The sequence below is a fragment of the Scleropages formosus genome, chromosome 21, assembly GCF_900964775.1.
Source record: "Scleropages formosus chromosome 21, fSclFor1.1, whole genome shotgun sequence".
In the NCBI taxonomy this organism is placed as follows: domain Eukaryota; kingdom Metazoa; phylum Chordata; class Actinopteri; order Osteoglossiformes; family Osteoglossidae; genus Scleropages; species Scleropages formosus.
Genome location: NC_041826.1, coordinates 18,787,548 through 18,806,498, shown reverse-complemented (window position 1 = coordinate 18,806,498; position 18,951 = coordinate 18,787,548). Strand labels below are relative to the sequence as shown.

The 18,951-nt window shown below is 47.2% G+C and overlaps 3 protein-coding genes across 9 annotated transcripts; 2 read left to right on the top strand and 1 right to left on the bottom strand.

Moving 5' to 3' along the window:
- Positions 1-1,877: 1,877 nt before the first annotated feature.
- Positions 1,878-7,095, top strand: LOC108920843 (cystine/glutamate transporter). Its single transcript, XM_018729892.1, has 13 exons — positions 1,878-2,378; positions 2,662-2,968; positions 3,924-4,050; positions 4,311-4,426; positions 4,594-4,719; positions 4,836-4,935; positions 5,016-5,060; positions 5,166-5,289; positions 5,515-5,618; positions 5,721-5,817; positions 5,914-6,063; positions 6,377-6,554; positions 6,716-7,095. Exons 2-13 carry the CDS (start codon positions 2,731-2,733, stop codon positions 6,778-6,780), a joined length of 1,470 nt encoding a protein of 489 aa, XP_018585408.1. The 5' UTR covers positions 1,878-2,378; positions 2,662-2,730; the 3' UTR covers positions 6,781-7,095.
- Positions 7,096-8,394: 1,299 nt separating this feature from the next.
- Positions 8,395-17,216, bottom strand: foxm1 (forkhead box M1). Of its 7 annotated transcripts, none has more exons than XM_018729730.2 (10): positions 17,143-17,216; positions 14,361-14,528; positions 13,146-13,659; positions 12,806-12,954; positions 12,450-12,644; positions 12,185-12,313; positions 11,888-11,947; positions 11,548-11,599; positions 10,255-10,442; positions 8,395-9,836 (listed from the first exon to the last, which is right to left on the bottom strand). In XM_018729730.2, the coding sequence occupies exons 3-10, from the start codon at positions 13,606-13,608 to the stop codon at positions 9,081-9,083; spliced, it is 1,992 nt and encodes a 663-aa protein (XP_018585246.1). In that variant the 5' UTR covers positions 13,609-13,659; positions 14,361-14,528; positions 17,143-17,216; the 3' UTR covers positions 8,395-9,080. The 7 variants fall into 7 exon arrangements, with proteins under 7 accessions (XP_018585246.1, XP_018585249.1, XP_029103403.1 ...); XM_018729733.2 differs by lacking the exon at positions 17,143-17,216 and adding an exon at positions 15,944-16,161; XM_029247570.1 differs by lacking the exon at positions 17,143-17,216 and adding an exon at positions 14,750-15,220.
- Positions 16,175-18,065, top strand: rhno1 (RAD9-HUS1-RAD1 interacting nuclear orphan 1). The gene is made up of 2 exons (XM_018729736.2): positions 16,175-16,741; positions 16,973-18,065. Exons 1-2 carry the CDS (start codon positions 16,559-16,561, stop codon positions 17,765-17,767), a joined length of 978 nt encoding a protein of 325 aa, XP_018585252.1. The 5' UTR covers positions 16,175-16,558; the 3' UTR covers positions 17,768-18,065.
- The last annotated feature ends 886 nt before the right edge of the window (positions 18,066-18,951 follow it).

Here is an 18,951-nt window from a genome sequence, read left to right as displayed (position 1 = left end):
GACAACGAACTTCCATATTTCTCCTCTATCGGTGATCTTGCCTAAGAGAGCCTTTGAGCGACTCGAAGCGACAGCATGTTTTATTTCTGTTTCAGCTGTTTGCATTTCTGCATATTTGTCTAGGTTTTGTTTGTGGAGTTAAGGCGATGCTGTTTCGAACCTTCCTGGCTGCGGAGACGCGACAGCTGGAAAAACATGGCACATCTGAGGGAGGCAATAAAGGGGTTGTTTGCGTTCCCAAATGCACCCATTTCTGTTGTTCCCTTTTCAGTCTCTCCATGTGGCCCCTCTGTACTGGAGCTGTAAACACATCTGTTCAGCCCCCATTTATCGCTTCTTCTCCCCAGACTGCGATTACTTTATGTATCACTCACACGAAGACCGTCATCCTTTCAGTCATCATTCCAAACTCATCCCCAATTCATCACTGAGAACATAAATAGGACACACATGGGGCAGCTGATAGTGCTGTTGCTTTTGGACCCAAAGGTTGCAGGTTTGTATCCCCCATCCAACTGTAGTACCCTTGAGCAAAGTATTTACCTTAAATTGCACCAATAAAATTACCCAGCTGAGTAAATTATTGTAAGTGGCTTTGGAGAAAAGAATCAGCTAAATGTGTTAATAGAACTGGAGATAATGAATTTACTTTTTCTATTATTAATTAGGGGGAAAACTCAGAAAGTGATCCAAACCCATCCCATTGACTTACAGGATGTACAGTAGAGGTGGGAAGCAAGAAGCAGCCCAGTGCTCTGAACATCAATGTACAGGTCCCTAGTTCAAGTGGATAAAACTTTCCTTCCGCCATCAGTTTGTTTCTAGTCAAGCAGTTCGTAGCAGAGTTGAAGTGAATAGAGGCGTTTTTGTTGCTCTGCAGGTCAAATGGAGGCTGAGGTCATGGGAGCTGGAAGATGCAATGACTGGTGTAGAAAGAAGAGCTGGGAACGCTTTTAGGAGATAGAGATTTCTTAGGAAATGACAAAGCAGAACATTTCAAGTGTCTGATTGAGGAATTTATTGAGAGCTGCAGAAATCTCAGGTGCAGAATATCACTCATGGTCCACAATTTACACTCCTGATTTGGATTGTTTTAGCACAAACTCTGGTGCTGTCAGTGAAGAATATGGAGCGTTTCCATGTGGATATTCAAGCGATGGAAAGGAGATAGCAGGGAAGACAGGACAAAGGCCTACTACATTACATTTATTTAGGAGACACTTTTGTCCAAAGTGACTTCCAAGAAACTCTATGTGCTGCCATCAGCCCACACACCTTATTCGCCGTGGTGACTTACACTGCTAGATACACTACTTACACTGGGTCACTCATCCATACATCAGTGGAACATACACACTCTCTGTCACTCACACACTATGGGGGACCTGAACAGCATGTCTTTGGAGTGTGAGAGGAAACCAGAGCACCCAGAGGAAACCCTCACAGACACGGGGAGAACATGCAAACTCCACACAAACTGAGCGGCGATCAAACCCACACCCTCTTGCACCAGCCGGACGCTGTAAGACAGCAATGCTACTCGCTGTGCTTCCCTACTATAGTCCTTGGTTAGGGTTAGAGACTTGAGTCACAAAGCAAAAACATTGTACTCTTCTGAAGATAAAAATTCGGTGCTGGAGTATTGACTTCAGATAACCGCATTAATAACATAAACTCGCTTTCATGTGGTATTTTTACTGCACGTGTTGCTATCGTCGATTAACCAATATGGTAAATCCACATAGCGGCAGAAATTTAATTCGTAATTTTCTTTTTTAGTTCTTTTGAAGCTATGATAAAAAAAAAACACTTTTCTGGAATCAGCATGCCAAATTTCATGAAAAAAAAAACACAAACAATGCAGCCAAACGGAACTTTAGCAAAGATTTGTTACATGGTGTCATGGATGGATGGAATTTCCTTTTTTAACTGCGGTCCAGAAAAATGGTCTTTCGCACCTCTCTTGTACGGACAACGGAGAAGCCGGATTCTTCTTTGGTTGTTGTCTAACTCGGAGGAGCTGGAAACCAGGGAGCCCTGCGTACGTCTGGATCCCACAGCTGCGCCTGCAGTGAACGGGGTAAAAGGCGAGGGTTCTGTCCCGTGTTGGACTTCCGTCAAGCTGCGTATGAACGCTCTGGCCTTGACTCCATGAGCAACACCAATCAGGAGTGCTAGCGGGACCTCGGAAGAGCGCGCCCTTTGTTTTGCCACTTGGCACCGGATGACAAGTCACCGTGGTTACCGCACAGACCCTCAGGAGCCCGAGAGAAGAAAAGCGGGGCAGTTCATTTCGGCGAGAAGCTGCGAGAACCCCAGCTAGAGGCGTTACCTCCTCAACAATAATCCCACTCAATCCAGACCTGCAAGCTGGAAAAGTAAGTCGGAGTGCCGAGAGCCTGCTTATCTCTTTTGCATTTTACTTGAAGTGCTTGTACAATTAATTCTTTCATAAGTTCTTTTAGGTTCAAAGTGACTTTTAACTTTTTATATGCAACATGCACAGCTGCATGAATAGGGCATTGAGTTAGATGTTCAATTAGATGTTCTGCTGGAGCACTTCTGGTTAGACACCTTTCTCAACGGTACAACAGCAGGATTCCTTCTAGTATCCCTTGGATGCCGGACTGTGTTTTGTTCATGCGTCTGCCTCACGTGCAGGCATGAAGGCGCGTGTTCCGGCGTAAGTGGTACCAAGAGTCCGAGATCCGGCGGCGCGTGCCTGCGGCGATGGGCAAAACCATGAAAAACGACGGAGTCGAGCAGAGGACGACAGGAGCATTGGGTCCCACCGAGGACGCGGTGTACCTACGGCGGAGGATTGGCCTGCTGGCCGCCACCTCCCTCATTGTGGGCACAGTGGTGGGTAGCGGCATCTTCATCGCACCCAAGGGCGTCCTGGTGAACACCGGCAGCGTGGGCCTGTCCCTCGTGATCTGGATCCTGTGCGGCGTGCTCTCCACGTTTGGTGAGTGTGTACACACCTCAGATCAAATTGACTTGTGTTACAGAGATTGGAGTCACAGCAGTACTTTTCGTACCTTGCTTTGCTATTAAAGGAAAATTATGTGAAAAGAACAGAACATTACACCATGTAGTGAGGTAGCTATATACATATATATTTAAAATATCTGGAATAGTTTAAAAGTCCAGCAGGGGACCAGACGTCCAGCTGCCAAACCAAAGTCTCACGGGGGACCAGGTGTCTGTTGAGGCCTCGTCGGGTAGGGGTATATACACCTGTGGCTGGAGCTGCCAAAGGCACAAGCCATATATATACACACACATATATATATAGCTACCTCATTATATATGAATATATAATGATACTGTATATATGAAGAGTGCAACCCTAGGAACATCTACGATACTGCGCAGAACCCTCAAACTCCAAGGTCTTTGGTGGAGGACCCGAGCTTGAAGAAGACACACACTCCACCCCATGTGGGGGTATAAATATTGTATTTATTATTTAAATAATATATAATACATACATATATATGTATGTGTGTGTATATATACACACACACACACACACACACACACACACACACACACACACATACATATACATATACATATAATAAAGAAAGCAATGCCAGCCAAATGATGGTTTCAGATCTTATTTTCAAGCTTGGCCTTCACATATTCCATATGACAATGGGAGTTGGGTTGGGAAGCGTGACAGATATAGGAGTGACTTCACGAAATGAAACAGACCGATGAGGGCTGTTTGCACCCTGAAACAAGGGATTTCTTGGACACTTTCCCACCTCCGATACACTGACAAGACATTCTTCTCGAGAAGAAACAAGTATGGGACTTACGGCCTACAGAATGTGATTTTCTAAGTTTGGGCAGGGTGCAGGTGCAAATACAGAACAGCTGTTGTTTTTGGGCCCTTCTCTGCTTGTCTGACCCAGGTGCTCTATGCTACGCTGAGCTAGGAACCAGCTTCAAGAAATCGGGAGGCCATTACACGTATCTTCTAGAAACCCTGGGCCCTCTGCCTGCCTTCCTGCGCCTCTGGGTTGAGTTCATCATGGTCAGGTCAGCTTTGTGTGTGTGTGTGCGCGCAGTGAGCAGTACCGCACTGCACCGAGCACAGTAAGGTGTGTGTCTATATTCGGAGGTTACCAATAATAGCCGTTGACTGGGAGAACTTGCCGGAAGTAAGAAAACGTCCAACAAGAACTGTGTAAATGGCGAATAAACTGTAGCGGAAAAGTACAGTGCAGGGACCGCTACGAATGGCCATCAACGAAAAAGTAAGTAGAAATCGTCAATGTGTGTCACCCTGGGTCCCCCAGACCGGCTGTGGCCTCTGTGGTGTCGCTGGCCTTCGGCCGCTACGTGGTGGAGCCCTTCTTTACCCCCTGCCCTGCACCCCCGGCCCTGGTCAAGCTGGTTGGCATCCTGGGAGTGTGTAAGTGCAGTCCTCCCCGCATGCTCACGGACCTGTGGATAGGCGGCACATCATCGCTTTCATTCAGCAAGCACAGTTTCATGAGCAAGTTCTCACTAAGTGCTGTTCAGATACAGAGATGTTGGAAATAATTTGTACTTCTCAGCATCTCACCTCTTGTCCCCCAGCATTTGTTGTGGCGGTGAACTGCTGGAGTGTAAAACTAGCCTCCCGCACTCAGATCACCCTCACCTTCATCAAGATGTTTGCCCTCATCCTCATCATTGTCCCGGGCGTCATGGCCCTGACCAGAGGTGAGGGTCCTGCTCGGGACACGGAGGAACGGACGCATGCGCTGTCCGCACATGGCTCCATCACAAAGGATATGGAGCCAGGCATCATGCCCCACGTGTCCTTCATCTCTTGCCAGGGCAAACACACAACTTCCAAAACGCTTTCGACTCCACCTCCTCAACCCTGGAAAAGCTCCCTCTCGCCTTCTACTCTGGCCTCTATGCCTACGGGGGGTGGTAAGTCCAAAAAAAGTTTGTTTTCCATGTTCTGAGCAAATAAATTCCTTACCGTGCAGCTGATCCCAGCCTCTCCGCAGGTTCTATTTGAACTTTGTGACGGAAGAGGTCATCGATCCGAACAGGTACGGAAGCCGCGTTTGCGAAATGTCTCCGGACTTCGACGTACAAGGGCTGCGCAAATATTTGACGGCCTAGTAAACTGGCCTTCTTGCTTTCGCTGACACCAGAAACATCCCGCTTTCAATCATCTTCTCCATGGTGACGGTGACCGTGTGCTACGTACTCGTCAACGTGTCCTACTACACGGTGATGACTGCGGAGGAGGTGCTCATGTCGGAGGCTGTGGCCGTGGTCTGTAGCGCTCTGCCGAATTCTACATTTTCAGCTGACACCTTTACACCTTTTTACCCAGTGCCGGATACAGTGCAGCGCACCGGCTAGTCAACCATTCACGTAATCCTTCACCTAATCAAGACAAATTTGTTGAGCGGTAATGACGAAATGTTTCGGTTTTTATTTAAGCGTTGCAATCTGTGAAGAACTGCAATCTGGGGGTGGTGTTGCAACCTCTTGCAGACTTTCGCCAGCCGTGCTCTGAAGGGCGTGGCCTCCTTGGTCCCCGTGCTGGTGGCGGTGTCCTGCCTGGGGGCGCTCAATGGCGGCTTCTTCGTGGCGCCCAGGTGAAGGACCTTCACCCCGTATTGAGCCATCTAGCCTGCAACACTTCCTCCGTCTGTTCCCAAAGGTTGGGTTGACCCTCCCACCTTTCCTCCGTGATTCAGGATGCTGTTTGTGGGATCCAGGGAGGGTCACTGGCCGGCTCTCTTCTCCATGATACACATTCGCCGACAGACACCCATGCCTGCAATCCTCCTCTTGGTACGCTGCTCCTCCAAGAGCCCTTGGTTTGTACGTTGTGGTTCTGCTTTATCCCACCACGTGTCCTCCTCTTCCCTTCCCTACCCTACCCTCCAGTTCCCACTGGTGGTGCTGATGCTGGCCAGAGGTGAGCTCTTCCAACTGGTCAACTTTGCTTCTTTCTCCCGCTGGCTTTTCATCGCCATGGCTACCTTGGGGATGCTGATCCATCGCTACCGGTTCCCCAGCCACCCCAGACCCTTCAAGGTCACTATGATCACGAGTATTTAGTTTTCGCTGCTTTATCCATCCCCTTTGGTTAGAATTGAGCAGAAAGCAAATAAGAAACCCCAGATTCGTTCACGATGAAGCGTTTTGAAAGTGTAAAAGAGTGATTACTGGCAGTACCGTAACACCTCGTCAAGTCTTCGCTGAGCAGAAATATTACCAATAGTCTTCAGCGGTATTACACACAAATCCTGGGGGCACAGACTTTATAGGACATCAGAGGGACCTGTACATAATTGTCCTACTCGTTCATGGTTCCGTCTCTCCTGCTTCCCTATGGCTGTTCGGGCAGGTGCCGCTGGTCATCGCGGTTAGCTTCACGGCAGTGTGCTTCTTCATCGTTGGCCTGTCCCTGTATTCAGACCCATGGAACACTGGGGTCAGCTGTGCCATCACCCTGTCTGGCATGCCCGTGTACTACCTGACCATCCATCGGCAGCTCCTGCCTCTTCGTTGGACTAAGGCTTTACGTGAGTGACGCGGGCTTATCTAGATTTACCTGTAACTGCCAACCACACGCCCCCAGCTAGCAGCATGGGCGGTCCATAAAATCACACGTGGCCCCTCATAGTTCACTGTCACGAATGACTGCAAAAGTTGGCCAATGAACGAGTCGTACGTGTTGTTCTAGACTCTTTCAGCAGGCAGCTCCAGATTCTGATGGAGGTCACTCAGCAGGAGGTCCAGACCTACTGATGCCTTCAGAGATCTTGACAGAAACCTGAACTAGGAGACCTCCAGCTTTGGGTTTGTTCTTCATGTAGCTCTTCCTTACTGCCAGCATGATCCCACCTCCCTTAAAAAGGAAAGAAACATGACAATCTTTTAGGACTTTGTACTGGGATTTATACACAAAAAAAATATGTCAAAATATTCACTAAATACGGGAAGATGGCTGCAGTAGTGAATTTCAGTTGAACAGAGATCTTCTCTTCGAACTGATGTCTGTAAGTACACAGTATTTTTTTTTTTTTACCTGTCACTTTTACAATAAACAATACTCACTTGCTACATGAATGTAAAATAGAACTAGATGATTTAAATCTGCAGTAATATAAACACTGTCTATATGTTATTCTCGTAAAAGAAACGGTACAAAACACCTATTTTGACCTTTCAGGATCTATTGAAAAAGTCCTTTTCGATAAGACTCTTGAATGAGCCTCTGTATATAGAGCCCTCTCCAAGTGATTTTACATAATTTTGAAAATTAGTCATAACTGGTTCTGTTAAGTACATTACAAAAGCAAAAAAAAAAAAAAAAAAAATTCACTGTAACCAGACCCTTGTCGAATCTGTTTCCTAGCCAAAATTTTCTTATAAATCAGAATTAAAAAAAGCAATAAGTGATCTTCCTAATCTATTTCATAATCTGTTTTTCTCCCCCCCTTTTCGAAATTATACATCCCAAAATTGAGATATTGCAATGTTGTATGACTGCTGGTTTTACACTTTCATTCAAATATGACAGAAGTTTGTCTCAGTACATAATCGGCTTCGACACATGACAATTTCAATATGTCACAGCAACACACCTTTCTGATGGATTTCCCTTTATTAGAAATAATGTAGATACAGGAAATTCCACAAAATAACCAGAAAATTCAAATACTGATCGAGGCTGATGGATTACACAGCAAAGCCGATCCTGGTCCGGGTTTGAGTAACCGATGTGGTAAAATAAATACTCCAACACACATTCTATGGGGCAAGTGAAAAAGGATCAAACTAAAAGAAGGTTATTGCAAATGCTTTTAGACTTACTCTCGCACATGGAGTCATTCACTTTAGGTGGTTTCTGTCCTTAAGTACAGAAGAAAAACAGCTTACAGAGGGCGGATATATATATGCAAAGCATCACCGAACATGACTGAAGTTCTCTAATGCAAATTTATCTAGCCATGGTGTTTAGTTCTGAAATACATGCAAAGCTGCAGGACATGAGAAATATCGCGCTTTTGCATACAGACTGCTGCTATTTTCATGAACAATATATGAAATTCGGCATGGTCGCGGGTTTCGGCGTTTGTTTCACTGATGGTGCTTACAAAAAGCCCAGAAGGCAAGTATGGAAGAGCTGCTCCCGGTGGCAGACACACACACCAATGCCTTCCGAACAAACTTCTAGTCAAATGGGATGGATTTACTACGAGCATCTCACTCTCTCTCTAGAACTGACCATTAATTACAATTAACAAAAAACCTACTTTAATGCCACATAGTAAAAATATCAAACAGCGGGAAATTTCAAAGTTTTAAAGGAATTTTGTCACAGAACTTTTTTTTTTTTTTTTTTTTTTGGAAAACTAAAACCTGAACATTTGAGTCCTGGTCTACAGAAGTGCTATAATCACGCGCAGTAAATCCATTCCAGTTATATCATGTAAACTACGACCTCCTTTACCATCTACTCCTTTTACTACACATTAGGTTTCATTGCAATTTCTTTACCTGGCCATTAATAAAATTATACAATTATGCATAGAAAAACAGAGCCACGCCCAAAGGTCCAATAAACGGCAGATCTTCTTCTGGTTCAAGGATCTGGTGTCCAAGCATGTTAGTGTCTCACTGGTGTTTAGGCAATGAAATGCATCATATTACACGTCTAAGTAAATAACATATACAGGAGTGTGCAAATTCAAGCCACGGCCTATGTGCAGTCATAAAGGGAAAGACAAAATATGCAGGTCGCTTCTACGCGTTTCTTCAGGACTATGTGAGGACCGAGCAAGACGGGGACAAACAGCTTCCTGGATAGGGAGACACACGGGCAAAGTCAACAAGCAAGGGATGACAGGTTAGAGACAAGCTAAAGAAATTGGTGCTGTTGACATGCACAACAATGGGGGAAGCAAATTAATAATTATGAATGTACATCAGTGGGGGAGGATATATCAGATGTGTGTGCAGCTTGGCAACTCCCTCTTAGAGCTGGGCAAAGCCAAGCTGCACATGTATCCATTTCTTTTTTCAGTCACTTTTCCATTTCTCAGTCACTTCAGTTCGGGAATTAACTGTGACCAGCTGATGTTGCCCATGCCCAGCTCCTCATCCTCCAGCCCTGGGAAGCTGATGTCCACCAGGATTTTGCTCAGGCTGTCACTCATGGTATCCAGGACGAGTCCCTCGGTCAGGGAGCGGTTGGCAGGGGCGGCGCTCCCCACCTGGAGTTTGCGAGAACAGGAACGGGTGAGCGGGGACGTGCGCGCTATAGTCAGGAGCTCTCGGGGAGAGCTGAAGAGGGGAAGCTCCTTGAAGGGTGTGCTGCTGAAGCTGAAGGGGGTGTGGTCCTGCCGCTGCGGGGTTAGCATGGTGCCGCAAGGCGTGCGGATGGGGCTGAAGTCCGGCAGGCTGTGGGCACCGGGGCCTTGGGGCGTCACCTTCCCGAGCTCCGGCAGCGCGCCGGGGGGCTTGCTGGGGGTGGAGGAGGCCGGAGGCCGTCCTTTGATGGGCGTCTTGAAATCGTACTCCTGACCCGGGGTTCTCGGATCTGGGCGCGGCTCGGGATCAGCCTCCGCGTCGTGGAACGTGGACAGGTCGGAGGCCACGCCCGAGTCAAAAAAAGGGCTTTCGGGGAAGAGCAGCACGGGCTCCTCGCTGGAGGGCCGCACTAGGCGTTGCTTGCGGCGGGAGCTGCTCGCCTCTCTCCTGGGTTGGGCCGGCAGGCCCCTCGCGCCCTCGCCCGTCGGGGGAACGTGCGCAGAGTCCTCTTTACACGCATCCATCGCCGGCAGGGCTGACTGCGGAACCTGCCCAACGACAGCCAACGCAGAAGGGTGAAATTTCATACTGACACTCAAGGCACCCCGGTCTTCGTGAGATTCAACTGTTAAGTCGGCGAGTGCAGCTGGTATAGCGGGACAACCGTTAGCGTAGTGGTTAGAGCTGCTGCCTTTATACCCAAAGGTTGCAGGTTCCAATCCCACCTAGTGCCGCAGTACCCTTGAGCAAGGTACTTACCCTAAATTGCTCCAGCAAAAATTAGCCAGCTGTATAAATTAGTAAATAACTATGTAGTTTAACAGTATAAGTTGCTTTGAAGAAAAGTTCCAGCTAAATGAGTAAATGTAATGTAAATAAAATGGATCCTGAGGAAGCCTGGAGGAGCTCCCGAGGGGGGCAATCATCCTTCGTTACAAAAACGAACAGCACGAGATTCAGCCTCACCTTGGGGGCAATGCGGACCCTCTTCCCCCCACCCACAGCGCTGGGGGTTAAGGGGCTGCAGTTCTGCTGTGGGGCAGCAGCAGCAGGGGACAGGTTTGTGGAGGAAAGGAACAGGGAGGGGTTTAAGGGAAGCTGGATGGGGACCAGGTAGGAGTCGGTACGAGGCAGAAGGCGCTTCATCTTCCTTTCTGAAGATCAAGTACAGGAGAAAAAGGTCAGAGGAGAAAGAGCCCCAAGCAGCATCTAGCGTAAGCAGGGCTCAACATTTGTTTTTATTTGAGTTTTCTTATGTTCCTTTCCTCCGTGGCCAGTAGGCATACTTATGGCTTTAATAACTGTACCTATAATGTATTACACTAGTCTATCCTCAAATGTCTTATTTGTGTCATCCCTTTGCTCAGTGCTCTGTGTCACTGTGTGAGAAGAGCACTCTATGCAAATAAAATTGGATTTTACTGAATTGAATCTGTAGGACAGGTGCATTTTACCTGTACCAAAATATTTTGCATCTGTCAACTTCTGGAATATGTTGACAAGATAAAAATGAGAAATTATCTGGATTTAAAACATCCTTGTAATTCTAATCAAAGCGACGCAATCGGTATCACATGAAGGTGAGCACATTTTATTAAGAAAAATTTTTTTTAAGAAAAAAAAAGCTCCAGCATAAGGAAATCACCCAAAATTTTTGGTCTGTTTCAGTACACACACACACACACACACACACACACACACACACATTTTCAGAACCGCTTGTCCCATACGGGGTTGCGGGGGAACCGGAGCCTGCCCGGCAACACAGGGCGTAAGGCCGGAGGGGGAGGGGACACACCCAGGACGGGACGCCAGTCCGTCGCAAGGCACCCCAAGCGGGACTCGAACCCCAGACCCACCGGAGAGCAGGACTGTGGTCCAACCCACTGCGCCACCGCGCCCCCTCTGTTTCAGTATTTTTGACAAATTTTGTTGCTCTCTACAAGAAAAAAATTCCTAAGCAACTAAAAGGCTGAGCTCACATGGTTTTGTTATTGACACCGGTCGTTGTTTTGCACAGAATTTCTTTATATTCTTACCTTAAATTATTACACACTGGACTGATACAGGAACGAATGTACCTGTCTGACTATGAAAATTTAACCGCGTTACCCGTCCCAGACAGTAAGAGGAACCATTAACGTGGAGTCCTGGTAAAGAATCAGTGCACAGACGTGCCAGCTGAAGGCTCATCGAGGAAGGAGCTCAAAAATCTCCGCCGTGTCCCCAGTAACCGTCGCCTTCCCACCCGTCACTCACCGAAACCGCAGCTGACGGGTTTCTTAACTTCTGGAGCAGCTTGCTTCTGGTTCTGTGGAAGGATATCAAAACGTTAGTGTGTGACTGACTGAGACTTTATAAGCAAAACCTTCCCTGTCCTTTCCAAGGATTCTGGTAGCTTGCAAAGACACCCTGGTCCGATGGGGCAAAACTCCTCTGAGCCCATACGTTATATAGGGGTAAAAAACGCGATGGCTGCTACTCTCCCTGAATCCTGCATCTCTCGATGAAACGGCGCCTGCAGAGTGACGGGAACGGAAAGGAACACACGCACGAGCGCTGTCTGACCGTCTTGGAAAGCAATGGAAGAAGGCCTTACTTGTTGCCCAGAAACTTGTGTGGGTGGAGGGGATGGAGAAAAACCTGGATCCACCATGGGCTAAACACCAACATTAGAGAGAGAATATAAAATATGAAAACAGGATCCTTACAAGTCACATAAACAACTGCATGTCATGCACAGGATTTCCTGCAGAAATCTTGTTTGCTCAGGTGTCGCAGCGATTGGTTTTCTGGCAAGCTGCTGAGCGCAGGGGACCGCAAACCCCATGAAGTCCTGATTCTGGGATCAGAGCAGCTCACTGTGAATTATCTGGCGTTCTGCCGAAACACACACCTTGTACACCTGGTCCAGGGTCAGGCAGCGGTTGGACTCAGGACGAATGGTCCAGTAAGACGTCTTGCCGTCAGAAGACGACTCGCGAAGAAACATGTCGTGCAGGGAGAGGTTGTGCCGAATGGAATTCTGGGTACCATAAAATAGTAGTACGTTAGCATCCGTGTTAAAACATACATGTGCTATGAGATGTTAATGTGAAGTGCAACCTGATGATGGCAAGATGACATGCCACCCAGGATCACGTTGTGCAACACGTGTTTACCTTCCAGCCCGGCTTGGCCACATTTCGGAAGTAGGGAAAGTGATTCTCAATCCAGGTGTAGATCTCTTTCAAAGTCATCCTCCTGTTCTTCTTACTGTTGATGGCAAACTGGATCATGGCCATGTAGGAGTAGGGCGGTCTCTCTGACAGCGGGTCTTTGACAGCGCAATGTGCTTCCTCAGAGTCGCCAAGGGGCTGAGGGAAACGTTAGATGCAACTTTAGTTAGAAAGTATTTAAACATCCACAGCTTAATGTGCAGAAAGCCCATGTGATTATCTTAAGATAAATGCAAAGTTCTGTTGACGGCTGCTGTGCATCACAATAATTTCTGCAAACGCTGGGGTCTCGGTGGTACCTGGACGAGCTGCGGGGCCAAATCCTCGTTCTCCTTGTTACAGTCTTTCCTCGCGGATGCGGGGCCGAGCCCATCCGTGTTCATCCTCCCGAGCCACTGGATGTTTGTCAGACTGTCATCCAGGAGGCTGCAGTCCGAATCCCTTTTCGCTACACAAGCGGAGAAGTTTAAAAAAAAAAAAAAAAAAAAAAAAAAAAAGGCATTCCTGATGAGAAATGAGCCATGGCACTTTCAAGGATACCGACATGTGCGGGTAAATCAGCGTGTTTTTCGAAAAGGCATCTAGGAAGTTCTTGTTTGTTTCATTGCACTCTAAGACACTGCTAAGAAGAGGACTCACAAGGTTTAACTGCAGAGACGGGCTTGACTTCCATTGGACCGCGGGTCCTGTCCTTCAGACCGTCTCCTTCAGCTGCCACTCTGCCAACAGTCACTGTCTTCCCGCAGCTGCTTCCACCACCGAAGGAGGACAGACACAGAGACTCTGCCCCGTTCTCTAAGCTGCTGCCAAGTAGGATGAACTTGTTTGGTCCTTCCGGGCCGCATTCCTTGCCTTTGGCTGTGAGGGCGTCGATGACGCTTTGGAGGTCGGCAGATTTAGGGATGATCACCAGCGGAGTGTCTGGCACGGAGGGGTGGTCAATGATGCGGACGCTCTCGGTGACGCGATGACCTCCGGAATCCGGCGGCGTCTTCGCGCAAGGCCCTCTGTTGGGGTCACCGAGCAGCACGTTGGTCTCCTTTTTCCTCAAGGGCAGCTTCCTCCGCTTGAGGATGAGTGGCCGTCTGGGGCTCTCCTTCATCCTGCTTAGATCTCAGTCGTTGGCCGTCTGCGGTCCGTGCCGATGGACTGACTGGAGGGAAGGAAGAGGGACAGACGCTGAGCCGAAACGCCTCAAAACCCGCTGCTCTTCCAACGTGCCAGAGACCTACATTTACATTCATTTAGCTGAAAGTTTCCTCCAGTCACCTAGGCTGAAATGCAGTTTAAGATCATTTACCGAAAAGCAGCCGACGGCATACTGGTTTCAACCCAATTCAAAGGACCCAAGTTCAAATCCCACTCCTGTTGTAATACAAAGTACTTACCCTGAACTGCTCCAGTAGAAACGAAGCAACTGAATAAATGATGTTTGTTGGTAGATCAGTATTAAGACACAACACTGTAACAGTGTTTAAGTATAGTTATCACTGAGCTGTACTGCAGTGCTGTGCAACGCTATATAATAAAAAAATAATAATAAAAAAAAAATCAGCTGAAGTGAATTGAGAAACTGGATAAGGAATTTTAAAGATACCAACAATGGATGTTATTAATTAGTAAGAACAGTGCTTACATTTATTTATTTAGCCAGCGCTTTTCTCCAAAGTCACTTACAATGTGAAGTTACTTACAGTTACTTACTCATTTATACAAATGGGTAATTTTACTGGAGCATTTTAGGGTAAGTACCTTGCGCACGAGTACGACAACTGGGGGTGGGGTTTGAACCTGTGAATTCTAACGACTACGGTACCAGACGTCCACAGCAGGTTCTGCGTCGGGAACTGTTACCAATTTAAATAGTCAATGACTAGAGATTTAGCAATGGTAGAGAAGATTGGTGGCGTTCGTAGCTCAGGTCGTTGGTTCAGATGTTCAGGTGTTCACCGCGCTTGGCATTCGGACTGCAAACAGTTCATCGCCAGTCGAGGTGGCATCATCGGCGCTTAAGATAAGACCCTGATATGACAAGAGTAAACGTTAAATTTCACTAAGCATAACATCAGGAATGCAACACTTCACATTCATTATACTAAGGACAGAGACATCAACATATTTACATTTATTCATTTAACTGATGCTTTTCTCCAAAGCTCATTACAATGTTAATCTACCTACAATTACCTACTACCTATTTGTTCAGCTGGGTGATTTTTACCGGAGCAATTTAGGGTAAGTACCTTGCTCAAAGGTACTGCAGCCGGAGGTGGGGATGAACCTGCGACATTCGGGTCCAAAGGCTCTAACTACAATATCCGATACAGCCAGGTCCTTCATCAGGGGTACTAGAGCAAAAATGGGATTCGAACCTCAATACTACAGGGATGCGGTGGACTGGCCGGATGAACCCGCGACCTTCGGGTCCAAAGGCTCTAACCACTACGCCACCAGCTGTCCGAACTTTTACTAAAACCTTTATGCGGATGCTGCTGTCTGTAAATCCCACAAGGTGTGTGTGTCGCCGTTACGGGCTGTTGCGAGGAAACGCGCGCTGTCACACACCTGTTCGCGCGCCTCCCTCAGCTCACGCCGCTAACGGACTTTTCTGGAACAAACGCGGCGCGGCGACTGGAAGCCGTTGGAAGGATTTCACGCGAACGTTCTTCCCTCGGTCAAATAAAAGTACAGTACTACAGTAAAGTACCGTACACCAGTACACCGTTACATTGTAACTCACTGCACACCGACGTTTCATCGGGCCAGTCCACCAGCCCACACAGGGTTACTGTACTATTGAGGTTCGAATCCCATCCCATCATGTACCCTGGCCTGATCAAGGTCCTGTCTGTAAACTGAAGAATTCTCCGCTGTATAATAAAGAAGGTAAATCGTTGTAACGAATATTTAACACTTTAGTTTAAATAAGTCACCTTGTTGGACATGAGTTCAACAATAATAATAACAATAATAACAATAATAATAATACAATGGCCACCTTACTCGGTCAGTCACCATCCATCTATCCATCCACCCCAGGGCAGGGGGTCAAGTCAAGACTGAACTAACACCGGACACACGGGTCCCACCGACGCGACACCCGACACACACACACGTCACTCCGCGTTTTCACCAGGGTCGCACGCGATAGCGCGCGCTCTGTTGTCACCTGCAAAAGCGGCGATGCTGCTGCTAAAGTAACTACAGAGCTCAGCGGGTGGATCAGACCTAATTAGATTGCAAAGAACAAGTGCGATTCGAGTGTGAACAGGAGAACGTTATATAAGCCAGGGCACTTCGATCGGCGATGTCCCTAGGCTAAAGGGGGACACTGGGCAGCTCGGCTGCGGAGCGGCTGGCGCTAAACCTGGCTGGATTGGGCCTGACCGCGAAAGATCTAGTTAAAAAGCAGCTCACAAATTCCCAACAAAGCATACCTTCATATTAGTAGACTGTCCTTTTCGCAGCAGCAATTTCTCGAGTCCGTTAAGCGTCGCTTCTGAAATAAATTATCAACGCTCATTCGCAGAAGGAGACGGTCGCTGCCGACATTCGCTTACGTCCAGTAAGAGGGTTTGAATTTTGGCGCAGTCTTCGTCGCTCGGCCCACGTGATCGTTGTTGGGCCAATAGGAGCCGGAGCCCGCGCTTCCTCGTCCACGCGCGACCAATCAGAGGAGAAATGCCGGGCGGAGGGCAAATTGAAAGGAAAAGTTGTGGCAATCTTTAGGCGCTTTAAAAACATAAAATCCCCGAAATCGGGAGAAAGGAAAGATGTAAACTTTAACGCTCCTGTCTCGGCTGGTATCATATTACTGAGATGAGCTGAGGAGGAAAAAAAAAACTGTTATGACGAGCGGTATTTGGAGAGGAGGAGTCCGAAGACGCCGTCGCCGCGCTGCTTGCGGTTGGTTTACTTACTAATAAGGTGATAAATGGTGTGTGGAATTTCTGACCTCGATTCACCGTCGACGGTTTGCTCGCTAAAAGTGCTGCGCAGTCGATGAGACCCCGAAACGCGATCCCCTGTCACGGTCATGTTGTCGGTGTCTGATGCCCCGTACAACACGCAAGGGACCACCGCTGAACCCCCGCAAGGCGCCGCTGCTCTTTGTCGAAGCGCCGCTGAACGGAGCTAAACACCACTATGTGCCTGAAGGTCCAAGATCTGTCAACCCCAAACCGGTCACGTCAGAACAGCAGCAACGTGAGAGTCGCTCCTCCAGCACGACCTGGGTAACAACACTCATTCACTCAACGCGAAAATCTCACACGCGTGTCGTGCGATTGAACGTTTCATTTCCCGTCAGTCACTGAGTGTTCACATCACTACACTGATTCAGTGTACATCTTCTCATTGCATCTGTCATGATTTCATTCTCGATGCGCTGCATGTGTATCTTTCTTGGTTCTAACGCTTGGCAGTGCAGCAGAAAAGCGTGATTCCTCACTTTTGCCCTCTCTCAGGTAACCCCGCAGTTTGATGACACCATGCATGGCATGCAGCTGCAGGTCCCAGCGTGCAGAAGAGGAAGGGGGAAAAGCAGTCGTTCTGGGAGAAGTGTTCTGGATAGAAGTTCACCGCTCATTCTGCCCCATCTCAAGAAAACCTCTGTGTGCAAGTTCCCTGCACTCACCTTTGAGAGCAGCACTTCATCGCCAACACGGTGTCCTGTCCCGAAACGTCGTTTTAAAGATCCTCGCCCTGCCGCTGGTGCACCAGAGTACAAAAGGGTACCGGGTTGTGCCCAGAATGCAGTTTCTCCCAGTATTCAGAGTGGTGGGGACACAGAGACACCAAAGTGCTTTAACCGTTTCTGGAGTGGCTACAAAAGGGATCGGGGAGCACATGGAGTACCATCTCCTGAAAAAACAAGCTGCACTGTGGTTCCGGGAGAACAAAGCGTTCTGCTGACTGTTGCTGGTGCAGCAAATGTTTGCCCGATACGTACTGTTACTCCTCTTGCTCCAAGAGGTGATCATTCTGACGGCATGGACAGCGTCTTCAGTCCTCCCAACATAGGGACCCCTGAAACTCAAAGGAATCCGATTAGCACCAAACCCTCACCATCTTTCAGACTCCAACCTCCCTTGACTCAAACACAGTTGACACCAGAAAATCAGACTTCTAACATTTTGGCAAATGACACACCAGAAGAGGACTATGGGCTGAAAGTTACTTGGAGGAGAAGGAAGCGACTGATGAAGCTTCTCATAGAACAAGGTCAACTGTCGTGCGCTGACATAACCATTAACTTCTAATGTTGGATAGTAGTAGTGGAAATAATTTTTTCTGATGTCTTTGTAAATCTCATTTTGGAGTTTATGAACTCATGGTGGCAAACACTGTATCCTACTGACAATAAACGGTAAAATAATTATTCTGAGTCCAAAGAATGAATTTTAAGAATATTAATAGTAGTATAACTAATAATACTTATTTAGCATCTGCTAAATAAATAAATGTAAGTGTAATAGTATTTATTGCATCTCTTCTGGTTGCTTGCAGTCTGCCTTTAAAACTGCCCACCAGTATTGCTTAAAGAAGCCTTCTCTGGGTACAAACTCAGTCCAGTATTACAAACCCTGGAAAATGCAGCTTAAAGGGTCTTCAATCTTACATCTATAGGCAGCTACTGGAGTAATATGGGCCAGACAAAATACTTTAGTAACTGTGCCTAGCTCAAGCTCTTCTGTTGTGAAATGCACTTTTGTGTACCCTGAGTTGTAAGTTGCTTTGGATAAAAGTGTCTGCTAAATGATGTGTAAATTTAAAGGTCATCCACTGACAATGCCATTAATGGTTAGCTTGTAAATTGGCTGGAAGTTGTAGTGCTCATAGCTGCTGCCTTTGGACTCGGAGATTGTGGGTTTGAATCCCACATCCTGCTGTAGTACCCTTAAGAGAGGTTCTTGCCCTAAATTGTTTCACTAAAACTTACCCAGCTGTATAAATAATTTGATGTATCTTAACACTGCAAGTTGCTTTGGAGAAAAGAGACAGGTAAATGTTACGTATTCAGATTTCACAATGGTTAAAAACACTTGAAATATTTTATGCTGGAGTGAAAATTATATAAATGTGTAGTTCCTGATGATAAAAGCAATAAAATACATAAAAGTATAAAATCAGGAATCGGTGTTGACTGTGTAATGCATCATCCACTTTTTTAAAACGGGAGTTCATGTTTTACTTAAAGGATTTAACAGTGTGATGCGAGGGCAATGTACGTTCATGCGAAAACGTTGCCATGGAAACGCAAACGTCATTAACCTGCGACCACATTACAGTTTTATGTCCGCTTGAAGTCCGCCTGTAAGAAGAGGCCGAGTGACTCGTTGTTTAGTTTCTACAATATGCCAATTCTTGTTTTGCAGTAATGTACTGTGTTCTTGGGAACACTAGCCTACCAGTGAACTCAACCCACCCAGCTGTCTTTCTGTGA

What these genes read in the sequence shown, in the direction of transcription:
- LOC108920843 (XM_018729892.1), top strand. Translation starts at nt 2,731, where the DNA reads ATGGGCAAAACCATGAAAAACGACGGAGTCGAGCAGAGGACGACAGGA. An exon ending in CTCTATGCCTACGGGGGGTG is followed by an intron (nt 4,936 to 5,015) that starts GTAAGTCCAAAA and finishes GCCTCTCCGCAG; the next exon opens with GTTCTATTTGAACTTTGTGA. An exon ending in GCCACCCCAGACCCTTCAAG is followed by an intron (nt 6,064 to 6,376) that starts GTCACTATGATC and finishes CTGTTCGGGCAG; the next exon opens with GTGCCGCTGGTCATCGCGGT.
- foxm1 (XM_018729730.2), bottom strand. Translation starts at nt 13,608, where the DNA reads ATGAAGGAGAGCCCCAGACGGCCACTCATCCTCAAGCGGAGGAAGCTG. An exon ending in CACAAGTTTCTGGGCAACAA is followed by an intron (nt 11,600 to 11,887) that starts GTAAGGCCTTCT and finishes ATCCTTCCACAG; the next exon opens with AACCAGAAGCAAGCTGCTCC. An exon ending in ACCCGTCAGCTGCGGTTTCG is followed by an intron (nt 10,443 to 11,547) that starts GTGAGTGACGGG and finishes CTTGATCTTCAG; the next exon opens with AAAGGAAGATGAAGCGCCTT.
- rhno1 (XM_018729736.2), top strand. Translation starts at nt 16,559, where the DNA reads ATGCCCCGTACAACACGCAAGGGACCACCGCTGAACCCCCGCAAGGCG. An exon ending in GCTCCTCCAGCACGACCTGG is followed by an intron (nt 16,742 to 16,972) that starts GTAACAACACTC and finishes GCCCTCTCTCAG; the next exon opens with GTAACCCCGCAGTTTGATGA.